The 27,015-nt window shown below is 35.6% G+C and overlaps 1 protein-coding gene across 3 annotated transcripts in view; it reads right to left on the bottom strand.

The window, feature by feature from the left end:
• Window positions 1-27,015, bottom strand: part of LOC126831469 (cyclin-dependent kinase 14) — an 88,354-nt gene that overhangs the window by 29,577 nt on the left and 31,762 nt on the right. For all 3 annotated transcript variants that reach the window (XM_056103147.1, XM_050561979.2, XM_056103148.1), the window contains exons 3-10: window positions 25,241-25,281; window positions 15,445-15,619; window positions 14,593-14,765; window positions 13,869-13,960; window positions 12,255-12,334; window positions 8,378-8,472; window positions 3,351-3,413; window positions 1,068-1,129 (exon numbers count right to left, since the gene is read on the bottom strand). In XM_056103147.1, the coding sequence (XP_055959122.1) occupies window positions 1,068-1,129; window positions 3,351-3,413; window positions 8,378-8,472; window positions 12,255-12,334; window positions 13,869-13,960; window positions 14,593-14,765; window positions 15,445-15,619; window positions 25,241-25,281 (781 nt within the window). The remainder of the gene's footprint in view (window positions 1-1,067; window positions 1,130-3,350; window positions 3,414-8,377; window positions 8,473-12,254; window positions 12,335-13,868; window positions 13,961-14,592; window positions 14,766-15,444; window positions 15,620-25,240; window positions 25,282-27,015) is intronic.

Genomic DNA, 27,015 nt, shown 5'->3' with positions numbered 1-27,015 from the left:
AGTTGGGACGGAAGGACTGTCATCAGAAATTAAAATAATATGTGTTATAAAGGTATCTTAAAGAGTTTCTGAGATATGCTCTAGAATAATAATTATGTACCAAAAACTAAGTCAAATGTGTAGTAAAAATTCAAAAATCATTCAACAGAGAAATCTGTTTCCATGGAAACACAAAAATGATCAAATCTGAGAAATTTCTAATTAGCAAAAGGCACAACTGCTATCGCAGGTTGATGTCTGTACAGAGTTTCATGAAGATATCGTAAATGGTTTATGAGATATGCTCCGGAAACCAAATTGTACGCCAAAAACTAAGTCAAATTTGTTTCCATGGAAACACAAAAAATATAAATCCAAGAAATTTCTAAATAGCAAAAGGCACAACTATTGTAATAGGTTGATGTGTGTGCAAAGTGTCAAAAAGATATCTTGAAATTTGAATGGTTTATGAGATGTACTCCAAAAACAAAATTGTACACCAAAAACTATGTCATGGAAACACAAAAAATATAAATGCCAGAAATTTCTAAATAACAAAAGGTACAGCGACTGTAAGAGGGTGATGTGTGTACAAAGTTTCAAAAAAACATCTTGAATGGTTTATGACAAATGATCCGGAAACTAAATCTGGATGAACGGACGGACCCATTTCAATATGCCTCCTCAACTTCATTCGGTGTGGGATAAATATATATAAAATCCCACCTTATACCATTTCGCTCGTATTCTTAAAGTGCAGATTTAACAATCTCTATCCAAAATTGTACTTCAAAAATTTCATTCCACAGAAAAGTTCCGCCAAGATACATACGTTGTTTTTTGAATACATGATTTGAAAGAATTTGAATGGGAAATTGATATAGATACAATTTCTGGTTATCAAGGGTTGTCTTGTTTGTTGTAAAAACCCAATTCTGATTTGTTATCCATCAGGTGCAGATAGTAATGTTTCTTAAACATTATAGACACAGATCCCAGAATATTTTTTCCAAGTTGTACTCAAAAGCTGTTTTTCAAAATTACAATTTACGTAAAGATTTTACCTGTACCTAAATAAAGACACTTACCTATGTAATATACGCCTGTAATGACAGTAGGCCAAACCTCGTAATAACTGATACAAAAATAACTAGAAAAAATGGCAAATACATTTCTATAGAAAATTATATACATAGCAATCAAAATTTACAGTATGCTGTCAACAGTCAATGTCATTTTCTTTTTTTATTGGTCATTAGTCAGACACTATATTATTTCTTCTTATGTTCAATACTTTCAACAGAAACTATATCAATACTATATTTCTTATAAAGATACTTCTATCAACATTTTGTGTAAATAGCTAAATCTGCCTATTTCAGAATTCAAATATATAAATTATTATCAAACATTTATTTACATGACAAGCCCATAATCATCTCTCTTGGCCATCAAATGGACCTGATTTTAAGTAGATTAGAACAGTGTGATAATAAACAATCTACACTACATTTTGTCAAAACTTCAACCACTCATAACTTCACAAAGAATATAGCAAATAAGACTTTCTTGATCAAGATTTTTGTCTTCATCATTACAGCCTTTACAAGGTTTTGGGACCTGCATATTAAATAATGATTATGATCCTACTTATGTGGAAATTTGTGAAGAACTAAACGCTATACAGAGAGTCAACCATGGTAAGTCAGGTGACAATAAAGTGCTTTTGTGAAAATCAATAAGGAACACCTTTTAGACAAATACTGAATACATCGGTCTACAGAATGAGTACAAGTAAGTGTGGATAGACCAATGGACAAAAAGAAGTTACAACAACATACAAGTTACAACCACGTGGGTATATAACCAGCGATTGCCAGGCAAGATACGACCACATTTTGCAAGAGATGGATAGAGAACAAGCTTAAAAAAAACAAAAAAAACAGCATTGCCAGGCAAGATACGCCCCCATTTTGCAAGAGATGGATCGAGTACAAGCTAAAAAAACAGCCGTTGGCAGGCAGGATACACCCACAATTTGTAAGAGATGGATATAGAACAAGGTAAAAAATGCGATTTTTCGTACAATCTGGAGCCATAATCCAAGAAGTTATGGTCTGAAATGTGCAAATATCAAAAGAGAGTGAGATCTTTAGGATATAAAGATATATTTGAAGTTTCATCAAAATCGGACAAAAATTGTGTCCTCTAGAGGATCTACAAGCTAAAAGTGTAATTTTGCGTACAATCAGGGGCCATAATCCACAAAGTTATTGACTGATATGTGCAAATATCCAAAGGAACTGAGATCTTTGAGATATAAACATATATTTTAAGTTTCATCAAAATCGGGCAAAAATTGTGACCTCTAGCAGGTCCAACACCTTGGTATTACATACTTTTACAATATTTGCATACAAGGAGCAGACATTTTGTCTGGCAGTTTTGTTTTGATTTTCCACAAATCCTGAAATTCAAACTGAACCTTATGGCGTAACAGTGATATATTTAAACAAACTAAAAATGTGATTTTTCATACAATCAGGGACCAAGATCTTTGGGATATAAACATATTTTTATTTTCATCAAAATCAGATAAAAATTGTGACCTCTAGCGGGTCCACAACCTTTGTATTACATACTTTTACACTATTTGCGTTCAAGGAGCGGCCATATTGTTGGGCAGTTTCTGTCCAATTTTAACGAAATTCGATCTCATTTATTATCTGGGTTTAACGGTGATATATTTAAACGATTTTTAAAATCTGATAAAAATTGTGACCTATAAAGGATCCACAAGCTAAAATCGCGATTTTTGTGTACAATCAGGGGCCATAATCCAGGAACTTACGGTCCGATATGTGCGAATATCGAAATGAACCGAGATCTTTGTGACATAAACATGTTTCAAATTTCATTAAAATCGGATCAAAATTGTGACCTCTATCGGTTCCACAACATTGATATTACAAACTTTTACACTATTTGAGTGCATTGAGCGACCATTTTGTTCAGCAGTTTCGGTCTGATTTTGACGAAATTCGAACTCAATCATCATTATTGTGTAACAGTGATATATTTAAATAGGTTTTTTTATGGAATAAAAATTATGACGTTATTTTTTGAACAATCATGGGCCATAATCCATGAAGTTATGGTCTGATACATGCCAATATCGAAAGGAACCGAGATCATTGGGAGTTAGACCTATATTTCAAGTTTCGTTGAAATCAGATAAAAACTGTGACCTGTAGAGTGTCCACAAATAAATTATGGACGGACAGACGTCTGGATGGACAGGGGCAATGGCATACTTATTACGTGCACATGAAAATGTGGGCGTATAAAAAATAAATAAAATCAATGCTTACCTTAACATTGAAGGCATTAAGACCTCCAGAGTGTTTCTCTAAATACTGACTTAAATCTGTATCCTACAAAAAGAACTTGTGTTTTACCAAAAAAAACAAATGGCTACGTATACTAATCGTCATATTGAGTATAGGCAAAACCCTGATAAATTCCTTTACAGCCATTCCAACAACAACAATTTTAAACAAGCCAACAGTGAGGCTGATTTCCCTCTGCCGAAATCCCAAAATAAATAGATGACACACACTAATTAATTGCACATTTAAACTTTCGAAAAGTATCAAGCAATCAAACTGATTATCTTTTCTTAGCCATAGCAGGATATGTTCATGATCGAACTCAGTTAGAATCAACGTTATCTTGTCTCAAAGCATCGACCAATGAAATTGCTTAGTTTAGCAGGAAATGTTAATCATTGAATTTAGTCAAGACATTTACCTTATGAATGTCTGCATCAAATTTAAATATTCTATCTCAATTAAAAGCAGAGTTGTTGGGGCTGCTCGATTGTCAGTCGGCACGTTCCGAAGTGGTAAAATTGCAATTGAGTGATGCGGAATTCAGTCCTGTCACAGTTCTGTCAGTCCCGATGTGATGTGAGTAGAATCGTGACATAATTAAACCTAATGAATATGTTTCAGCTGTCATGGTTGGTTAAAATATTTTCTCATGCAGTCAGTGCATGCGTTCTAGCCCAAAATCCCATTTTCACTCGATTGTGTCACTATTTTGGGGTTTCACAGAATTCAATTCCGGAATGTTCAATCGAGCACCCTCGTTATGTTCCAAAGTTTTGACAAATCAATTTGCTTATTAGGCAGGGAAGGATAGTTTTTTGCCTTAAACAAATTGCAAAAGAAACCAATGCATCTGGGTTTGATCATACATATATCAGACAATATCATACTTAAATTCGGCCAAAGTCGGCTCTTGCCAAGTATCTAAATTTTCGTAGAGTGATAACTAGTGCGTTTTAGACCCTATAAATGTATTAAAGGCCTTTATAAAAATGACATATAAATTTATATATGACAGGTTTTTTTTTTACCTCATATTGCAATTATGGCATCTGTTCATTGCTTTTCTGTCATGTTTTCCACCACAGTAAAGATGGACACTTGCCCCGTTTGTTTGGGAATGGTATAAAAGCTGTTACATTGCAGGCTACTGGAGCACATACTGTGAACGACGCCAGTCTCAATCGCGGGCTGAACATCAATGTGACAGCTGGGACTGTAGTGTATGAATGATGTAGACATGATTTTACGAACAGAAAAAGGAGATAGAAAGAACTAAACGGAAACTAGAAGGTGAATGTGCTGCAGCAGACAGCCCTGTCAAAAGATGATCCCAGTGTTCGTCATTCCGGTATGATTACATTTGTATCTTCTTTGGGCTGGAAATATCAGTTCGGGAAAATAAAAAGCTTTTCCTGTTCAAACTATCCTCACACAGAACAGTACCGTGCACATAAAAAAAAACTGCTGGACGATAGAATAACTCTTTCAAGCGTTCAGGGGAAGGCGAATGTCGTAACTTTCAATGAAACGGCAGCCTCAATATTACAGAAAACTCCAAGACTTTGTGTTGCCTAGAGGGAGAAAAGGATCGGATAATACTGAAAGCTGTCACACTCATCAAAACTGAGATTATTGACAAGATTTTTATCCCGACCCGAATGACCTGAAGTCTGTGGACGTTATGTTGGATTTCTTGCCAGATTCTCTGAAGGTTTTCTTACTAAGACAAGCTGCTTGTTGGAAAGTCAAAAGGATTGAAAATGGCTATGACAGGACAATGTTTAGTGCAAGTTGCAAGACCAAGGGAACTCCTTTGCAAATGCGGTTAGCGGCTCAGCTATACCACATAATACGTTACATGACCATAGATTGTGTCTGTCGTATGCTGAAGTACTGAACTTCAAATCATGCACAGCGGCCCAAACACCAATAATAGATGATATTGACATTGACAGCGACTCCCAAGTACAAGTGATGTTAGGCAATGGTCCTTTTCGGCACTACGTGTGTGATAATGCCGACAGGAATCCATGGACCTTAAATGATAAAATCTCTCTACATGCTATGGGAATGATAGAGGCGATTACTCCTTCAGGAGTGATGCAAGCCGTCAGTGATGGAACTCATGCCGGAAAAACAACTGTAAGGTTTCTACTAATGATAGACTTGAATCCCACAAATATAACTTGCATATACTCGACCTTATCCTTCATCACTCGCCAATGCAAACATCACCATTGCACACCTGTTATTACAGTTCACCAACCTTTACGGCTGAAAGGGAGGACAATAGTTTGTAATGAACCGGAGAGCAGCGAACTAAAACAAGTCATTTTGGACTTACCCGGTAGGTGGGTTTCATACCATGATGAGCTACTTGGGTTGCATTGGACATTTTATGACAAATACCAGTCTTCGCAACGTCCTTGAAGTGATATACGGTGAAAATGCTGTTACCTATATTCTGAATGGAAAATCATATGCTCGTGCCTCTCGAGGACACTTTCTGGTAGAATCATGAAACTTGCGATTCACTTTCATCAAGCGACGATGAACAAACTTTTCTCAACCCTGATTTACAAGTGGCGTTGAAATTGTTTGATCAAATTGTGGACAAGGATGTTTTGTCCTGTAAAGTACTTGACAATCCGGTCTTGTCTAGAATAGCAGAGGGACTCGAAAAAGCCAAGAGCGAATTTGCCACTTTCATCACTCCAGAAATTGGGCTCCAGTACACGACAATGGTTGATATACTATGCGACATCATTCGCTCACAGAGGACAGGATCCTGGTTACTGCACAAATATTGTCTTCGAGAAATGCTGCCTTACTTCGCTGCCACTGGTCACAATCACTACGCGAAAATTTCCAAATATATCTGCATGACCTGGAAGAACTCAAAGCTACGAATCTCTGAATGTACGAAATGTTCAGCCTTTTCGTAATCCGCAGGAGTGACCGGTATTGGGCTGGTTCATCAAAAGATCTTGTTATTGAACAGACGCTCATGAGAGCAATGAAAGTCACTGGCGGACTGGTTCATGGTCGAGAGGTGATGAGCGAAAAACAACGAACCAACTGGCTGTTGTCTTTGTCAATTTGCACGACATACAATGAATCAATGCAAGAATTGTGCAACCGCAGTTTTTCTACCAGTAAACAGCATAAGGAGCTCGCGTCTGCGAGACTGAATTGTGATAACGAAGACACTATGAACGTTTTCTAGTTTTTGTGTGAGAACAACGCATTTAAACAATAAAGCACCTGAGTAGCATTACTAGTGCTCTCACAGCAGATCACACCGTTAACGTACACAAAGGGAGGCAGGCGGGGGAGAATATTTTTGAGAAGATGTACGGTAAAGATGTGTTCCAGTTCTCATTTTCCAGAAAAGATACTGTTGTGCAACTCTTCCAAGATAAGCAGGTCTGCATGGCAGTGAAGAAGTTAGAACATCGACCCGCAGCTATTATTCCAACGACTTCTTGCTGTCGGGAATGCTCACACAGATGAACACTATATAGATCATCTTCTGCAAGACGGCAGTTTCCCCTTGTCTCATTATTTTCGCCTCTTTTATTGTCGGCACGAGTAAGCATTGCCATTGCGGTGTCAAGATGAGACCGTATTGAATTATGTTAATTATGCCATTTCGCCTTAGCTGATTTAGTTTCTTTTGCAATTTGCTTGAGGTCACTCCACTTTTCGGGGTTTTTTTTATTTGCCCTGATTATATCACTAGTTAGCCTAAGCAGAAAATTCTAATCATCAAACTTAGTCAAGGTATTGGTATGATGAATCTATACTCTTAATTTCATCCCTCTTACCCAATTAGAACCAAAGCTATCGTGTTCCAAAGTCTCAACCAATCAAATTGATTATCTCTGCTTAGCCTTAGTGAAAAACGCACATGATCAAACACTGTCAAGGCATTTACCTAATAAACACCTAAACCAAGTTTGAACATTCTACCTCAAATAGAAAGAGGGTTACCGGTATTGTGTTCCTAAGTCTCGGCCAATCAGATTGAAGTCTCTACTTAGCCTAAGCAGAAAATACTAATCACCAAACTTAGTCAATGAAACTATACACGAGAATGAAATGGGGTTTAACGTCCTACTGTTCTGCACCAAACTAGGCTGATGAAGACGGGAAACTATATACACACTCTCACTTAATTAAGATCAAAGTTATAGTTATAGAGCTCCAAAGTCTCAACCAATCAAATTGCTTATGGCAGAAAATGCTCATTATCAAACTTGGTCAAGTTATTGGTATAATGGAACTATACACCAAGTTTCATCACTCTCACTTCATTTGAACCAGAATTATCGTGTCCCAAAGCATTAACCAATCAAATTGCTTATCTCTGCTTCGCCTAAGCAGAAATTGCTCATCTTCTAACTCAATCAAGGCATTTACCTAATTGAACATTCTAGCTCAATTAGGAGAGTTATTGTGTCCCCAAAAGTGTGACAGACAGACCGACCCATTTTAATAGACCCCTGTATAGAAAAAAAAAAAAAGAGTTATTGTTCTTCAAAAGGCGGGTGACAATTATATCAACAACACAGAAACATCTTACTCAACAACCGTAACAGGAGTCAAATTAAAAAATTGGCATAAATCAAATATTAGGAATAAATTTTTACCTAGGTAATTATTTCAAGAAAACATTGACAAAAGTTATATTTAAAATTGGCCAAATTAAAGAAATAATAAAGTACTAGTAATATTAGTGAGTAATGGCTTTGTTTACAATTTGGGAAGTTTTGATAATATCCCGAAAAACCAACATTTCTATTTTCTTAGGTTTATAAAATACAGACCAATATTGCAAACATTTACAAATAAAACAATCTGACATTTGCCTGAGTAAGTAGCCTCGGCTTTGCCTTGAGCCCTAATATTGGTAATATTACCATCAAAACTGTGCAAAATTAACAAATGTCTCATACATGTAGGGTAGGTACATTATTAAATAGTTATTATAGAAATTCACTTACTACATATTCAAACACAAAGGTTAAAGTTTCCTTGGTATGGATAATATCATGTAGTGTCACTATATTTGCATGACGTAAACCCTTTAATAAAGATGCTGGAAAACAAAAATACACCAGTTAATTCACATTAGCCCTTTTACCAAGAAGAAAGATAGGTTGCCAGGCAACTAAACATACGCCCACAGCAGCTAAATCGTCCGAGCGGTCGACAAGAGTTGTCGTATATTTGTTCTTTTGTAGGTAATTAGGGGGCATTTATTAATAGACAATTTCATACAGATAACATTATAATTTTCGTAGTTTGAGGGTTCACAAGGTTCTAAAAACTAAAACAAGGGCTGTAACTCTGGAAGTAATCTACAGAAATTGTTGAAATTCGACAGACTTTTTCGTTTTACTAATTCAAATAATACATATCAATTTCATACAGATCAGATGATAACTTTTGTCGTTCAAACGTTCACAAGGTTCAACAAAGTAAAACAAGGGCCATAACTCTAGAAGTAATTGACAGAAATTGCTGACATTCATTAGGCTTCTTCATTTCACTTATTTAAATGATGCATATGAATTTCATACAGATTGGGTGATAACTTTTGTCGTTCAAGCATTCACAAGATTCAACAATGTGAAACAAGGGCCATAACTCTAGATGTAATTAATGGAAATTTGCTGAAACTCAATAGGCTTGTTCGATTTACTAATTTAAACGATACCTATAAATTTCATACAGATCGGATAATAACTTTTGTCGTTAAAGCATTCATAAGGTACAACAAAATGAAAAAAGGGCCATTACTCACGGTGTAATTAATGAAAATTGTTGAAATTCAATAGGCATCTTCGTTGCACTAATTTAAATGATGCATATCAATTTCAAACAGATCGGATGATAACTGTTGTCATTAGAGCATTCAAAAGATTCAACAAAGTGAAACAAGGGCCATAACTCTAGATGTAATTACGGAAATTGCTGAAATTCAATAAGCTTCTTTGTTTTACTAATCTAAATGATGCATATAAATTTCATACAGATCGGATAATAACTTTTGTCGTTAGAGCATAAACAAGGTACAACAAAGTGAAACAAGTGCCATAAATCACGGCGTTATTAACGGAAATTACTCAAATTCAATAGGATTCTTCATTTCACTAATTTAAATGATGCATATCAATTTCAAACAGATCGGATGATAACTGTTGTCATTAGAGCGTTCACAAGATTCAACAAAGTGAAACAAGGGCTATAACTCTAGATCTAATTAACGGAAATTGCTGAAATTCAATAGGCTTCTTTGTTTTTTCTAATTTAAATGATGCATATAAATTTCATACAGATCGGTTGATAACTTTTGTCGTTAGAGCGTTCACAAGGTGCAACAAAGTGAAACAAGGGCCATAACTCCAAACAAAATTAACGGAAGTTATTGAAATTAAGAACGTGTTCGTGAGAAAAGCATGCAAAATGTGACAAGGCCCTAAATCATGAATCCGGACCATACCACCACTGTTGGTTCCTTAGGACCCCCAGATGCACATGCGGGCATATTGCGATCCAAATCCCACCAGTACCCACAGAAATTATTTTTCGTTATTTTCTTAAAAATAATGGCTAATTTTAATGCATTTCTTAACTAAATTTTAAGTCTCACTCACGCAACGGATACTCACCTGAACGAAATTCTTTTTAGGGATTTTGTAGGCCTACTGTCCCTTGAAATTTTCCACAAAATTATTTTCACTTGAATCCAGCCATAGAGCCTGGGTTAGAGTTTCGATACATGAAGTCCATGGCATCAAATAAAATAGGCTATGTTTCGACATGTTTCTCTTCACTGCGGCGGGGGTGGGAGCGAGGGTGAATACATGTGCTTTTAGTACTTTATCTCCACTATATATATCAACAATAATATTGGATGCAGCTCGCCCCAGTTTTTCGGTGCGAGTGTTGAAAGTAGGCACACTCGGCAGATATTACGTCACTTTCGGATACGATGTAAGTTAAGTTATTGTCAACTTTTCTGCCATACATCAAGATGAAATTTCGAATGTAGCTTCCCCACGGTAATACAAAGCCCAGAAGGGCACTTCCGGTATCAGTGACATCACTTCCGGTTTCTTGGACTTGACACTAATATACCCATGTGACATATCGCTGAAAAGGTCATCACATGTACATTACGATTCTGTCATTACCACACGTTTTTACAGAGACGTCAAGGGAATATGGCCAAAAACATCGCCGCAAACTTGATCTGAGTATATGAGACGATGATAAAAAGAAATATACGAAATGTAAAGATATCATTAATTTGAATAGTATTCCATATATATTATGTACATATCATACATATACAGTTACTAGCAATATTGTAACTCGTAATACATATAGGCCTGTATCTCATATCACCATTCGGTTCGAATTTTTTGATTTCACACTGTTTCGCTTTATACAGTGTACTCGTGAAAAAGGACACTGGATTCAACACACTAAATGAAAATACATAGTATAAAACGTTGCAAATCGTGAATGCAAAAAGTGGCACAGCATACTGACAGCTCTCTTTTCACAACATTTTTAAAGAGACTGGATGTCAAAGAAATGAAGAGAGTCAGGATCATGAATGCTTAAATGAGCACTTTAGCGTGGAAAACGCCATTTTAGAGGCTAAAATCACATAATATTGAAATAAAAAAACTTTCACTTTTTTTTTCTTGCAAAGGGATTAGGGCATCGCTGGATACCAGTCAAACAAACAGCCCAGACACCTGACCGGAGGCGGGATATTATAAGAGCCATGATTTCTGAAACATTATCAGAGTGGAAATGAAATTAAGATCAAGGTAAATCAATAGAGATCAAGATAATCAATCAAAAAATACCTTCTAAAGCGAGTAAATACCCAAAGTTCCCAGGGTTCCTGTGATTTGCATAGATCCGATGCAGTGAAACTTTTTTCAGATAAATTATGTGTCACTAATATACTTCAGCCCTCAAGGTCGATGTCGACCATGCACCCCGCCGCAGTCGAGAAAAACGCGTTTTAAAATGGGTCTAATTTCAGTGTTTTGGATACCTAGGTTTTTCAAACTAGTCTCATTTCTACACTCCAACTTGAACTTCGTTGATATTGGGCATATATTGAGGGGAACCCAAGGTGGTTCATACTTCATTATGAACAGTCTCGAAAAATGTGTACCGAAGCCGCAGTTGCCGTCAATGAAAATAGCGTCGTTTTAAACCCAAAAAATCGGGGCGACCAAGCTCCGCAATCAGGCGGAGCAGAGACCTACTTTATTTTCTGTGGGGTCTGGGGGCCCCCGGGGTACCAACCACCAAGTTTGATCAAAATCGGTTTCCTGCTGCCTTATCACTTTTTGCAGAATTTGCATGGTCTTCTCACGGACTCGTTCTTAAATAGGCTTCTTCAACTCACTAATGCAAACAACATATATCAATTTCAAAACAATCAGATGATAAATGTAGTCTGTAGAGTGTTCACAAGAAATTGTGCACGACGGATGGACGGACGGACGGAGGTGACGGCAATATACGACCACATTTCCATGTGGGCGTATAAAAATGCTGATTTAATTTAAAGCAAGGGTGTGTGTATGGGAAGGGGGGGGGGGGGCGTCAAGAAGAATATCCATTGGCGTTTCGTTGAGAAGCTACATTCAATCTTTCAAGACATCTTCACACTGTCTTTGCCAGGCCTAGTGATATCTCGACCAACACCGGAATTGGTTAGGGAGCCATTTTACTCACTGAGTAATTGCAGCACCGATGTTTCCTTTAAAATGACACACATCATCAACCCTATAAAAAAAATCTCTTTGAGGTTTAGCTACTTGAAAGAGTAAGAAATATCATTACCTTCTCTAATGGCTGTAAATGGAGCTCCTTCCTCTTCTTGTAAACGGATTTCCTTCAAGGCAACTGTTTGATTTGTCGTACTGAAATGAGGAATCAATAAATTCAAAAAATTTATACCAATTTACACTAGTCATGATGTTGCCAAGAATTTAGCAGCTGATAAACTTCAAGGAGAATTAGGGGATAAATTTTCTGATTACAAACTGTTCATTTTAAACATCCTTAAATCTTTAGATGTAATATCACACGTCTCAATTTGCTAAGGGTAGAATTGTAACATTTGTTGGAAGAAAGTTTTGTATAGTAAAATTTTCATCCAGTGAAAAAGTATTGTAGTTGATGACATATGAAATCTTTTAAGGGGTGCATTTACTGTAACAACACACTTCAATTAACAGTTTCCATTCTATATTACAATATTTAATGATAATAAAACATCACATACTGTTACCTGTTAAGATTATGTATGTGACAAAGAGTGGGATCACCAGTAAGGCTGTGCAAAAATATCGATATAATCGATAATCGGTAGAAGTTATTTAGCGATACGATAATCGATATTGAAATTCAAATATCGATTATCGGTATATTTACCTTCTGACGGCAAGTTACGGTCACTTTCACATGACTGAACTTGCCGTAGTCTGGCATGCAGACGAATGAACGAATACACAACGTCAACACAACAACTATTTTCCCCCTCTGCTTACAAACTGGCACATTTTAAATATATATTATTGTAAAAAAAACTAAACTTTAAGATTAAATACATTATTTTAAAATTTTCGTTGTTTTTGTTGTTATTACTAGTTGAAACTAAAATAGGTCACGCACTTTGTGAACAATGACGATCGCACGTGATATAGTAAAATTAGAATTATCTCCCTTCTTTGCTCTTGATTGATTTGTAGAGAAATTGTCTGCTTTCACGATAAAACTAATTGTATTATTAATGATCAACTCAGCTTTTATTACTAAATCATGTCAGATACAGCCCATACAAACACGTTTTTGACTTCCCGGGAAAATATCTATATCTCTCGTAATTTCTTGGAAGAATTCTACCTTGGTTTTCGTCAAAATTAACCAATCATAAAAATTCTACTTTGAAAGCCGGTAATTATTTTTTTATTGTCCAATCAATAGACGCCTTCTATTATATTTTATTCTATTATTAGTAACACTGTGTGATCGCCAGTAACTCGCAAAGAGAAACCATGTATTGTCTTTGTATTTATCAGAGATATTGGAATAAAAAAAAGGTTCAAATGAATCAAGAACAAAACTTAGAATAATACTCAAGTTAATCCTACATTTAGCAACTAATTATTTTACATTAATTGATTTGTTTACGTACATCGGCACAGTATTAGACTAGGATAATAACACTACTGTAACTCGATCAACACAAATAACAGGTCGGTAAAGTTCGGTTTTTCCGGAAGAATGATAATCGATTATTATCGATAATCGCTGACAAATTCTTGCCGATAATCGATATTGAAATTTCATATCGATTCCAAGCCTTAATCACCAGCCCATGCTAATGATTGAAATAGAAAATGCCCTAGTTTGTGTTTAGCAGACTTTAAACCCCATTTTTCTCTCTCTTACCTGCTAAGACCTTTAAATACGGTAGCATAAGATCCCTCTCCTAGTTGTCCTAACTTATGATAAGAATCTGCCCTTCCAAATGGTGAATGTCCCTTTTGAATTAGAAAAAAATAAATTTTGGTGAAAATTCAACTACAGTTCAGTAATGTGTTTACTCAAACATGCTGAAAACTATATACTTAAAAACATTTGCCACTGATTAAAAGTATATATAGACAATACATTATCTTGCTGTTATACATACATTCTTTATTACACATCACTAAACACTGTTTGTTTTCAGCGCGTAATGTACACAATGCTCAACAAAATGTACAAGTGATTTTGTGTTTTGTTATTTGTTCTTGATGCGTATAGAACGCTTTTTTTTAAATCCATCAGATAATGAACAGATGATTAGCAGACAGTGGACAGATTATCTTCTAAGTAATAATGCACAGAGAAATAAGTCGCGTGGTTTCGATACCCTGTTTATCTTCTAATAATGCACAGAGAAATAAGTGGCGTGGTTTCGATACCCTGGTTGTATGTGACAAGCAGTAGGGTCGCCTGTCCAACCTTGTGTGTTTTCTAAAGACCCTACGCGCAAGCGAATTATTGAAATAAAATAGAACCATATGTTAGTCCCGAAATGAAATAGTTTGTGTCAAGTGGATATTAACCCCATTTCTCTCTCTCTCTCTACCACTTATAATGAATATAATTAAAAAAGAGATGAATTTACCCCATAACTGGAAGATCGCTTAGATAACATATGACGACTATAAACATGACCTTCAGATTTGGGACGTTCTGAAAATCGGTTTTCTGGTTCTGGTATTTTACTACTGGGTGGATCAACGGCCAACATATCACCTGCTGAATGATGGCGTTTCACTGGTGAATGATGTTGTTTCGCTAAAACATAATATAAGAACAAAGATATTCAATCAGACAGTGATATCAATATCCAAACAAGATAAATATGGAATGCATCTACTTTCTTTTCCACCATGTTCGGAAAAATGAAAATCTTCTTCAGACTGCAACAACCATAATTCAGAAAATACAACGTTCCTAGTAAATAGAACTCATTTCAGATTGACTTACAGTATCGAGCATCACGAAAGTAAAAGATTAAGTCAAAATACAATGAAAAACACTTTGCGACTTTTGTGGGTGTTTTTTTTTTAATTAGCAAATGTGCATTTGAATACTGTACTGACATCTGAATCGGCTTTGTCTATTAATGTCAATAAAGATAACTTCAAAGAAGTTACAGGTTATCAATACAGATATTTGGCTCCCAAACTAATGAATCCAATTAGAAAAGTATGTTGGAGTTTGCAAAAATTTAACCATTTTTTTTTCTTTTTACTTCTAGGGATAGAACTATTATTCCCACTGTAAGTTTTAATTGTATTTTATATTATTGTTGTATATTTGTCTACCATCGACATATTTGGATCATTTGCTTGATAAAGAAGAGAGTACCAGTATCCTTATAGAAACGGTGCAAGGTATTACGCTAAGTAATTGTATATCCATAAAATTTTGTATCTTGTGTTAATAAATAAAGATATTGCTAACTACCAACCTGAAATTCTAGATATCACAGAAGGCTTTGATTGACTTTTGTTAACGCTGGATTCATGCCATGACTTACTGCCATTAAAGACTAGATGGCCTCCATTTATATTGTTGGGAGGAACATGGGCAGGGGACAGTTCATCATTAGAGGTAAAACCATTCACTATATGACCAGAATCAGACTGAAAAATAATAGAAAAAACAATAGGATTAAAATGTGATTAAGATTTGTCTTAATTATTCAGAACTACATTCATTTCAAATTATGACAATATTATACCGATAAATTTTTAATCGGACATTTAGGGAAAGTGGATTGCAAGATTCGTTAAATAATAAAATAATAATAATATTGACAAAATTAATTTTACAAATGGCTTCACATATATCAAACATATATAATATTTTAACAGACTAAGTTGTTGAGGTCCCTTGTGACTTTCTTATGTGTATTTTACAGACATTGGATAAATTTCACATACATCAGTCTCTAATGTGTGGTAAAATTTTGAATTCTGATCATGAGACTACAATGAATGAGGTGTTCAATATCAGCATTTAGTATACAAGTATTTCTTTCATAGAAATGAACAGCAGAGCTGCAGTGGCTCAGTGAGTAATGGGCTGGCTCACTAATCAGGAAATCCAATGTTCAATCCTGTTGTTGGCTGAGAAAGCTTGTCAGGATTTTGGTTTTCTCATGTCCGTGATGTTGGATAGAGGGGAGAGAGAGAGAGAGAAATGGGGTTTAACGTCCACTCGATACAGACTAGGTCATTTCGGACTAACATATGGTTTAATTTTATTTCAATAATTCGCTTGCACGTAGGGGTCTTTAGCAGTGGGAGGAAACCGGAGGACCTGGAGTAAACCCACGAGGTTAGACAGGCAACCCTACTCCTTGTCACGTATACAACCGGGGAATCGAAACCACGCCAGTTGACTCAATGACAGACCTTATGATACAGCGCGCACGTGCTAACCATTCAGCCATCCAACCGCCTTTGGATTGAGGGCCTGGCAAGGAGCAGTGTCTAGTCTTTCAGATTGAAACAAAAATCCAAGGCACTGCATACATGATAATTAGAATTTGCTGAAGAGTAGGCAGAAACGCCTGCTGTCCAAGCAAACTTTCCTATATTACACTACATATACCAGTCATCATTAGCCCAATTAGTGCAGAAAAGTAGGACGTTAAACTTCATTTCATTTCATTTTACATGAACATTTTATTATTGCAATAATGTGTGTAACAAATCCTACATGGTAATCAAAGATCACAAGTCCATAAAATAAAAGGCAAAAAATGACTAAGCAGTACAAGGAAACTTTATAAAATAGTGAAGTAATATCATGTGTTCATGGAAGATTAAGCATAATTTTGCAACATTTTTTCCTCAAATCTATCTACTTCTAAGGAATTCTAATACTAAATACTTTCCATTTACACCATGGAGAGCCATGGTGGCTGAGTGAGTAAGACCTTGGCTCGTTAACCTTGAGGTCCCGTGTTCAATCCCTGCATTGACCGAGAAAGTTTATAGGCATTTTCCAGCGTGATTCCCCCTTGTCCGTGGTGCAGGACAGAGGGTCTGGCAAGGGGCAATGTATATATGTTCCGAAAAACTGAGGTCCTGTGTACACATTGGCATGCACATGAAAGATCTCTTGGCAAATGAAATTCGATATAATAAGAGTAGGCCGTAGCGCCACTGTCCAGGCTAAAATTTCCCTCATAGCACATTGTATGGCGTATACCCGTCTTCTTATTCCAGTCAGAGCAGAACAGTAGGATGTTAAACCCTCGTATTTCATTTCATTTACACTTTGATAAGTATACCATTTTCAGACCTTTATGTTTCAGGCACGCTGTCACTTTCGCACTCCATCACTCATCTAAATCCCAATTTAGGTGCATATTTTATTGCCCTGCTCTGTCCTCTGTAATCGCTCTACCCAACGTATATGTTTACTTTTTATGTTCACTTTTCTTATTCACTTTCCATTAATTAGATCTGCATCAATGTCAATATTTTAATCAGTAATCATTTTCCTTGGTCACTCTCACATTATTTTTCAACCCAACGAAATATTCACTGAGTAACTAAATGTGCCTTACATAAAACAAGCCAACAGTGAGGCTGATGTCCCCCGCCGAAATCCCCAAATAAATAGATGACACATATTAATTAATTGCACATCTATTTTTTTCAAAAGTATCAACTGATTATCAACTATACACTTAAGTTTCATCACTCTCTATCAGATAGAATCGAAGTTATTTTGTCCCAAAACATCGACCAAGGAAATTGCTTTAGCTCAATATGTTTATCAATGAACTCAGTCGAGACGAACATCTACATGTACATGAAGTTTAAATATTCTACCTCAATTAGAAGCAGAGCTGTTAAATTCCAAAGTTTTGACCAATCAAAATGCTTATTGCTCCTTAGCCTAAGCAGAAAATTCTCATCATCGAACTTAGTCAAGGTATTGTTGTAATGAAACTATACACCTAGTTTCATCACTCTCACTTAATTAGAACTAAAGTAATCGTGTCCCAAAGCATCAACCAATCAAATTGCTTATCTCTGCTTACCCTAGACAGAAAATGCTCATCTTCGCACTCCATCAAGGCATTGACCTCATAAACACCTACACCAAGTATGAACATTCTAGCTCAATTAGAAGGAGAGTTATTGTGTTCCAAAGTTCTCGACCAATCAAATTGCTTATTGCTCTGCTTACCCTGAGCAGAAAATGCTCAATATCTAACTTAGTCAAGGTATTGATGTAATGAAACTATACACCAAGTTTCATCACTCTCACTTAATTGGAACTTAAGTCATCGTGTCCCAAAGCATCAACCAATCAAATTGCTTATCTCTACTTTCCCTAAGCAGAAAATGCTCATCGTCACACTCCGTCAAGGCATTGACCTAATAAACACGTACACCAAGTTTGAACATTTTAGCTGAATTAGAAGGAGAGTTATTGTGTTCCAAAGACTCGGCCAATCAAATTGCTTATCGCTCTGCTTACCCTGAGCAGAAAATTATCATTATCGAACTTAGTCAAGGTATTGATGTAATGAAACTATACACCAATTTTCATCACTCTCACTTAATTAGAACTAAAGTTATCATGTCCCAAAGCATCAACCAATCAAATTGCTTATCTCTGCTTACCCTAAGCAGAAAATGCTCATCTTCGAACTCCATCAAGGCATTGACCTAATAAACACCTACACCAAGTTTGAACATTCTAGGTCAATTAGAAGGAGAGTTATTGTGTCCCAAAAAGTGTGACGGACAGACGGACGGGCAGGCAGGCAGACCCATTTTAATAGTCCCCTGCTTTCTTCGAAAGGCGGGGGACAAAAATATATATCCATTCGACAACGGTCCCTATTATCTATTATTAAATATTAATAAACAACAGTTAACCTTTTTTTTTGTTAATCTATAATGCACAACTTAAGACACCATTTTGAAATTTCCCACAATCTTGCATAGAAAAGAACACTTGCAACTCAAATTACCATTCAAGGCACCACGGGTCTGCCATATAAGGCATTTCATACTACAACACTAGTAAAATGGTTAATTTTGGTGCAGTAACTTATTTATTATTCACAATATAAAACAGACATAATAATAGCAATACAGGGTATTATTCTTCAAAAAAAAGAGCATTACATATGATTCATGTGTCATCTCCTATCCTTAATTCCAGGAAAGATTTTCAATTTTTTTCAATCCCAGCTCCCCACAATATTTTCAATGTGAAGGCCAGCATGTTAGTGTGATGTTGTTTACCTTGTTCAATCAATCTCATTAAGTAAAGAAAATATTTGTGATAATGTTGGGAATTTTGTATAATGAGGTCTTAATGAAAACAACTAAAATCAAGTTTGTTTAATAAAGCCCATGAAAAACACTCAATCCAAAACAGCTACAGCATGGCCACTATTTCTAAAAATTAAATATAAATCTGTCATAAATTAACTCTGTAGACGGAGTAAGTTTACTTTAATGTACATTGATTAACAATATATTAGTCAGCAGTTATAACTCTGGAACTACTTTAGAAAATGGCTCAAAATCAATAGAGACAATGTTTAAACCAAAATTTGATAAAAATTGTTTTAAATTTGAACACTATAGAATGAGTATGAGGACGTTAATTAGGGCTGCAACAATATACCGCGAGACGGTGCACAGCAGTATACATGTCACAGTTCAGTTCACAGTACTTTAAGTTCCGTACCACAGTTCAGTAAACATGGTACAGACTTTTTTTAATCGTCTGTTTTCTTATGATATTCAACTATCATATAGAATTATGTCCCCCTGTAGTTCACATGACAAGGAGGAAAGATGGGAACAAAGTGGCTAATAAAGTGACATGTCACTATTAAATATCATGTACTTGTTTTTATTTCTTAAGTAAACTTGGAAAAAAATATGTACTCTAGAGAGTGTCCACGAGATTTCCCAAAGTGATCAAGGGCCATAAGTCAGGTAATAATTATCGGAAATCGTTGAAAATCAATAGGCTTCTTTGTCTCATGACCATAAACTCTGTGTATAAATTTAAAGTCAATTGGAGGTAACAATATACAGGGGTGCCGTTCGGCACAATGGCCAGGGTATCAAAAGATAAGGGGGGGTTCTCTCCCCCCGTCCTCTAGAAAATTTTGAAATTTGTCAATTCCAAGAACGCTGTTTAGAACACCTCTAGCATTCCAAATTCCAACATAAAACCGTTTAAAATACATGATAATGAAAGAGACAAAAGCCTGATTATTCACAATTTTCGTATCCTGAGCAATTCATCTCATAAAAAATACTTTTTAATTTGACATTCAATACACCAAACTTCATCAAGAAAATAGAATAAGCTTTTTGAACGAGACAGTAGATTTAGAGACACGATTCTTGCAAGAGCTCATATTCAGGAGCAAGTGTTGACAAGACACTATAATGAGACTATAATCGGCCGAAGTAATTGAAGAGCTGATCAGAGAGCAATTACATATATATCATTTAAAAATGAATAGACTAGTAAAAAGGTTGAAAACTTTCATCATTAGGGCATGGGTATACATGTATACCCCAGAAAAGGGCAGGGTTCCAATTTGTATTCCAAGGTACCTGGGTTCCGGCGCCCTGACAATATACATGTACAACCACATTTCAAAAGTTTACAAAGTTTTTTTAAGAAAGTAACCCTTGTGTCTGGAGTATTCCAAATTTGACTCCAGTCGCACGCATCTTTAATATTAATTAAGTTTTAGGCATAAATACTAATTCACTCTTTTTGCTACTCATGTATCGCAATCAGATACAACCGTAGTGTTTTTTTAATTTCTCTAATGAATGTTCTACCAGAAAAAAATCTGTTACATGTAAGTTATTATAAACTAAATCATAAAATAGAAAACTTGTAAGCTTAAGAATTTATAAACCAGACATATAATTGATACCAATTATGCCGAAACTTGGGAATGTTTAGTCTTGTAAAGATTGGCACCTGTTTCTCTAGAGAAACAATTTTCGTGCCTGGGTTTCAGAATTTATGCATTCAGTATCCTTACAGTTTGCGATGTTCCCATGTATACAGTAAGCCAATTGTTATTTTTTGTAAAAATGAACAACTATTCCAGTGTTTCGTGAGTGGGTTGGCTAATTTTCTGTTAATGCATGAACTGTGTTATATTGAGATGCTCATCAAGATAAGATTCAAACTATCTAAAATGCTTCTATAAGATCCAAACATAAAAAGAATTTTGATAGAATTGTTGATCTGCTCTGTGTTACCAGTCTCACTCTTACATGTTCCTCTTTCTATTAATTTTATCCTGATAATTCCCAAGAGGCATAATAAAGAACAGTTTCAGTATTGTTATACAAAAGTTAAACAAGAATTTGTAAGCTAGATATCCAATTAAACATACACTATGCAAGAGCTAGATTTGCTTATTGCAGGTCTTTCTTTAGGCCTGAAATGTTACATAAACTATTAATTAGACATTTGTTAACATGACAAGACCATCATCAACCCTTGATGCCATCAGATATCTCTGATATTAAGTCGATTATAACGGTTCAGCCATATTTTGATTTAATATAAAAATGGAGAAGCGAGGCTTAGTTTCAAGCAACCAGTACGGTGGTTACAATTCATGCACGCATGTTGTCAAACCTTTAATGGCTAATATCTTTGTTCGCATTTGAATGAAATTTTCGACATATTCATTTTGAATTATCTATTTTCAAACTATCATAGCAAGAATGGCTAGCTCTTTATCTAAGTTTTACATAATGTATCTTTAAGTTGTGGAAACCCTTCTTTATTGTGAGTGTTAGCTGCAGATGAATTGATCCTAAATCCAAACACAGCATATATATTCAATGTACTGTACCATGCGAACTATTGATTTTTTCAGATATGCCCTTTATCTGAATAATGTCATAATCTAATACCTGTAAAGCATGCCTGTGTATTAAATATCCTGGAAAACATTAAAGTATAGTACACTGTACCTATAAATGAAGCTTGTAGAGTGTAGTGCTGCGTATTTGCCCAAGGTTCACTTTTAGATGACAAATCTAATTCTACCCTAATATAACTATAGGGTTTTTTAAAAGTTAGTTTACCTATGAGGGTTGGTTGAAAAGTTCTAAGCCTGAAAAGGATAGACCAATTGGGTTGAAACAAACTTTTGCCACCAACAGGTACAATCGTTGAATGATTCATAGACATAAGAACTACAATTGCAGTGTTATTATTCCCTTCATAGCAGATTATCTTGTGAACCTTCACATTGAAATCACTAGACATGGACAAAACTGGTTATAGGGCAGTCATCAAGTACCTTCAACTGAAAGGATTAACCCCAACACAGATATATGCCACTCTCTCTTTTTTCACAGTAAAGAAGTGGGCTGGAGAATTTAAGCATGGCAGAGAGAGCCTTAACTATGACCCGCGTCCTGGAAGGCTGGCCATCAACAGCAACCCAGGTGCATGACATGGCAATGTGGGCATGAAAGGGTTGAGCACATTATCGTCCCGTGAAAATCTGCGCCATTTTGAAGCAGATCCTGATAATTTTTTGGCCAGAATTGAAACCATGGATGAAACCTGGATTCACCCCTCGAACCAGAATCCAAAATTCAGTCTAAACAATGGAAGCATCCAGAGTCGCAAGACCCCCAAAAAGCCAAGTCGGTTCCGTCTACTGGAAAGGTGATGGCTTCAGTCTTTTTCATTTCCAAGGGTATCCTGCTGATTAACTATCTTGAAAAAGGCCAGACTATCATGGAAGATATTATGCTGACCTACTTAGACAGTTGCATGAAGCTATCAAAGCGAAGCAACTGGGAATGCTCACTAAATGCATCTTGTTCCACCAAGACAATGCTCCTGTTCATAATTCGGTGATTGCCATTCAGCAATCCATGATTGTAGCATCGAACTTATTGACCATCCACCTCACTCGCACGATTTGGCCGACAGACGGCCACCTGTTTCCAACAAGCCAACAGTGAGGCTGATGTCCCCCGCCGAAATCCCAAAATAAATAGATGACACATTAATTAATCGCACATTTATTTTTTTCAAAAGTATCGAGCAATCAAATTATACACTAAGTTTCAGCACTCTCTATCAGATAGAATCAAAGTTATCTTGTCCCAAAGCATCGACCAATGTTAATAATTGAACTCAGCCATGACATGACAGCAGAAAATACTCATTATCAAACTTAGTCAAGGTAATGATATAATAAAGCTATACACCAAGTGTCCTCACTCTCACTTAATTAGAACTAAAGTTATCGTGTCCCAAAGCATCAACCAATCAAATTGCTTATCCCTGCTTACTCTAAGCAAAAAATTCTCATCTTCACACTCCATCAAGGCATTCACCTAATAGCCACCTATGCCAAGTGTGAACATTCTAACTCAACTAGAATGAGAGTTATTGTGTTCTAAAGTCTCGACCAATCAAATTGCTTATCTCTGCTTAACCTAAGCACAAAATGCTCATCTTCGAACTCCATCAAGACATCAACCTAATAAACACCTACACCAAGTTTGAACATTCTAGCTCAATTAGAAAAGGAGTTAATGTGTTCCAAAGTCTCGGCCAATCAAATTGCTTATCGCTCTGCTTACCCTAAGCAGAAAATGCTCATTATCGAGACTTAGTCAAGGTATTGATATAATAAAGCTATACACCAAGTGTCCTCACTCTCCCTTTTAATTAGAACTAAAGTTATCAGGTCCCAAAGCATCAACCAATCAAATTGCTTATCTCTGCTTACCCTAAGCGGAAAATGCTCATCTTCGAACTCCATCAAGGCATTGACCTAATCAACACATACACCAAGTTTGAACATTCTAGCTCAATTAGGAAGAGAGTTATCGTGCCCCAAAGTATCAACCAATCAAATTGCTTATCTCTGCTTACCCTAAGCGGAAAATGCTCATCTTCGAACTCCATCAAGGCATTGACCTAATAAACACATACACCAAGTTTGAACATTCTAGCTCAATTAAAAGTTATCGTGTCCCAAAGCATCAACCAATCAAATTGCTTATCTCTGCTTACCCTAAGCGGAAAATGCTCATCTTCGAACTCCATCAAGGCATTGACCTAATCAACACATACACCAAGTTTGAACATTCTAGCCCAATTAGGAAGAGAGTTATCGTGTCCCAAAGCATCAACCAATCAAACTGCTTATCTCTGCTTACCCTAAGCGGAAAATGCTCATCTTCGAACTCCATCAAGGCATTGACCTAATAAACACATACACCAAGTTTGAACATTCTAGCTCAATTAGGAAGAGAGTTATTGTGTCCCAAAAAGTGTGACGGACAGACAGATGGACAGACGGACAGACAGACAGACAGACGAACCCATTTTAATAGTCCCCTGCTTTCTTCGAAAGGCGGGGGACAATAAAGAAAAAGGAACTACATATAGCTGGTCATCATTTTCATAGTAATGATGACTTTTTTTTTAGGGTGGTTGAAGAAAATTTCTTCCTGAACGGCATCCAGGAAGGTATACCTAGAAGTGGACTATTTAGAAAAATAAATGGAAACTATTGATTTTGTACAGATAGGCTTAGAACTTTTCAGACAGCCCTCGCAATCTCTCTCTGAATGTACAATAAGTTCCTCCATGAAGAAGATCAACAGCCAGATTGGTTGATGTGAAAAGCCTTAGGAATAGGCAGGAAGGCATTGTACACCAACTGCTGCCAGACCTCTAAAATGAATTTAATTTTTAAGTGCTTAGCAAACTTTATTTCCAATCTGATTAAAACACAGATCCTATTTCGCTTCGTTTTTTATAGTTCAAAATATCATTTTACTTGTCTTTACTACACTAGGATCTGGAAGAGTTGCTGGCATTTTGGTTGAAGTGAGGGATAAGCCAATGAAACGGTCTGTTACGGCGACTTCTTGGCGTGCCATGCACGGAACTGTGGGTAAACCACTAGAAACGTCAACGCTGATTGATTAATCAATTAATGTTTGACGTCATAGGGTCAAAAGCTGACCTTCGAGTACAACTTGTCAGATCTTCATGTAGTGTACGCCATCAAATGTATAAAAAAAAAAAAGAAAAGAAATAAGATCTGTATTTTAATCAGATTGACTTTATTTCTTACCCTTTTTTTTAGAAAACCTAAAAACACATTTATTTGAATAGTTCATGACAAAATCGACATTTTGTTTGTTATACTCATATCTAAACATCTTTAGAATGACAAAGTCACTTACCTCCTGATCACTTTCATGAATGGTATCTTCTTTAGATATGGCTGAAAGATAGAAAACTCATTATAAAGTGAACGGAACATCATCATGTCTCAGTAAGTCTAATGAGTACAATCTGCTTTCTCTCTCTCAACAATATTAATTTGATTGAAAAATCAAGTTATTTTAAGTAATACCATACCCTACCATACTTAATAAGTACTTCAATTACCATACAATCCATAGAAAACTATATGTACCAACCATACCAAATTTGTCAATGGATAAAAGCTTTCATTAGAATGATATTCTTAATTAGGACTGAAAGATCAAACTTAAGGATGCGGAGACATTGTCTGTGAGACAAAGCGGTAAAGTCAAGACCATTAGTAGCTTGTCTGCCACTGAAATCATCTGAAAGAAGTTTCATACATGGTGTGCTCACATGCTGAATGTAGAAGTAAGCTTACTTGTTTGTGGTTGAACGGAAGTTTTTAGTCTAAGTCTACATTAATGGAATCATTTCTGATCTAAACCAGCCTTGATATCAAATTTATACATAAAATCATAATTTTCAGGAAAAAAAGCTTATGTCATTGAGATGTCTGCTACCCAAAGTTCTCATTTCAGAGCTTTACTTCTTTAATTCGAAAACAATTTGACAGTGAAGGTAAATTAAAATTATTAAGTGGAACACAAATCATGTTTGTCTTAAGTTTCCTCCCCACTCTATTAAAGCTGCAGGAAATTGTTGCAAGAAAAATACACAATGAGGGAAAGCGTGTAAATATGTTACTATATTAAATGCATCACAATTACAAGAGACAAAGTTCAATTCTGATTACTTAAAACATATAAGAAATTACATATTATAAGTACACCGAAAGGCTATTAGCTATGTGAAATCTTCAAATCAGATATAATATCAGGAATTTTTGAAAAAAGTAAGCATAACCTTCATCATGCAGAAAACCTAGTCACTACATATAGCAAATTATACGCAGACGACATCAATGCTACCATTAAATGAAATTGGGACTGTTTGGAATAATTTGTTTTGTATTGAAAGGCCAAAGTTATGTCACATTGCCTTTAACTAACTATAACTTGAATTATTAATGTTTTAATAATAAACAAGACTTGAATAGATTTAAAAGCACATGTTTACATCTTAGGTTGTTAGTTTGGACAAGATTATTGATCTATGAGAATTTTGTGTGCTCAATCGTTTAAAACTCTAATTATAGCTCTCATTACATCATTCTAATCAATATTAACAAAATATCTTACAGTCGCCATTTCCATGAACAAAAATCTTAACATGTTAGCAATCATTCTTTTCAGACCTAACCTTTTCCTAAGGTTATGAAAATAGCTTTTGATTTTATTTGATTGTATTACAAATTCCCAGTAATGTTTTCGTTATCACCTAATACTGCATTTCAATATCAATATATTTCAGTCCTGTGTGATAATAAAGACTAACAAAAAATATTTTTATCTAATATTGGTCATCTCTAGAAAAAAATTAAAACTATGGACACATATTTCATAAACCCACTGTCAACCACTTTTTGACCATTTGTATATCAGAATGCGCAATCATAGCACCTGAGATTGGACAATTCCCATGCTAGAGCACATAATCATAGCACCTGGGATTGGACAACGCCCATGCTAGAGCACTTATCAACTCGTTGTCTTACCATTAAACTACCAGACATGTCATTGATAATGATAATGGCACCTACATTTATATTTGAATTTAAAATGTGCCAGGTTTGAAATATTCTAGTAAT

The sequence above is a fragment of the Patella vulgata genome, chromosome 9 (genome assembly GCF_932274485.2).
Source record: "Patella vulgata chromosome 9, xgPatVulg1.2, whole genome shotgun sequence".
Classification (NCBI taxonomy): domain Eukaryota; kingdom Metazoa; phylum Mollusca; class Gastropoda; family Patellidae; genus Patella; species Patella vulgata.
This window is presented reverse-complemented; position numbering and strand designations above follow the sequence as displayed.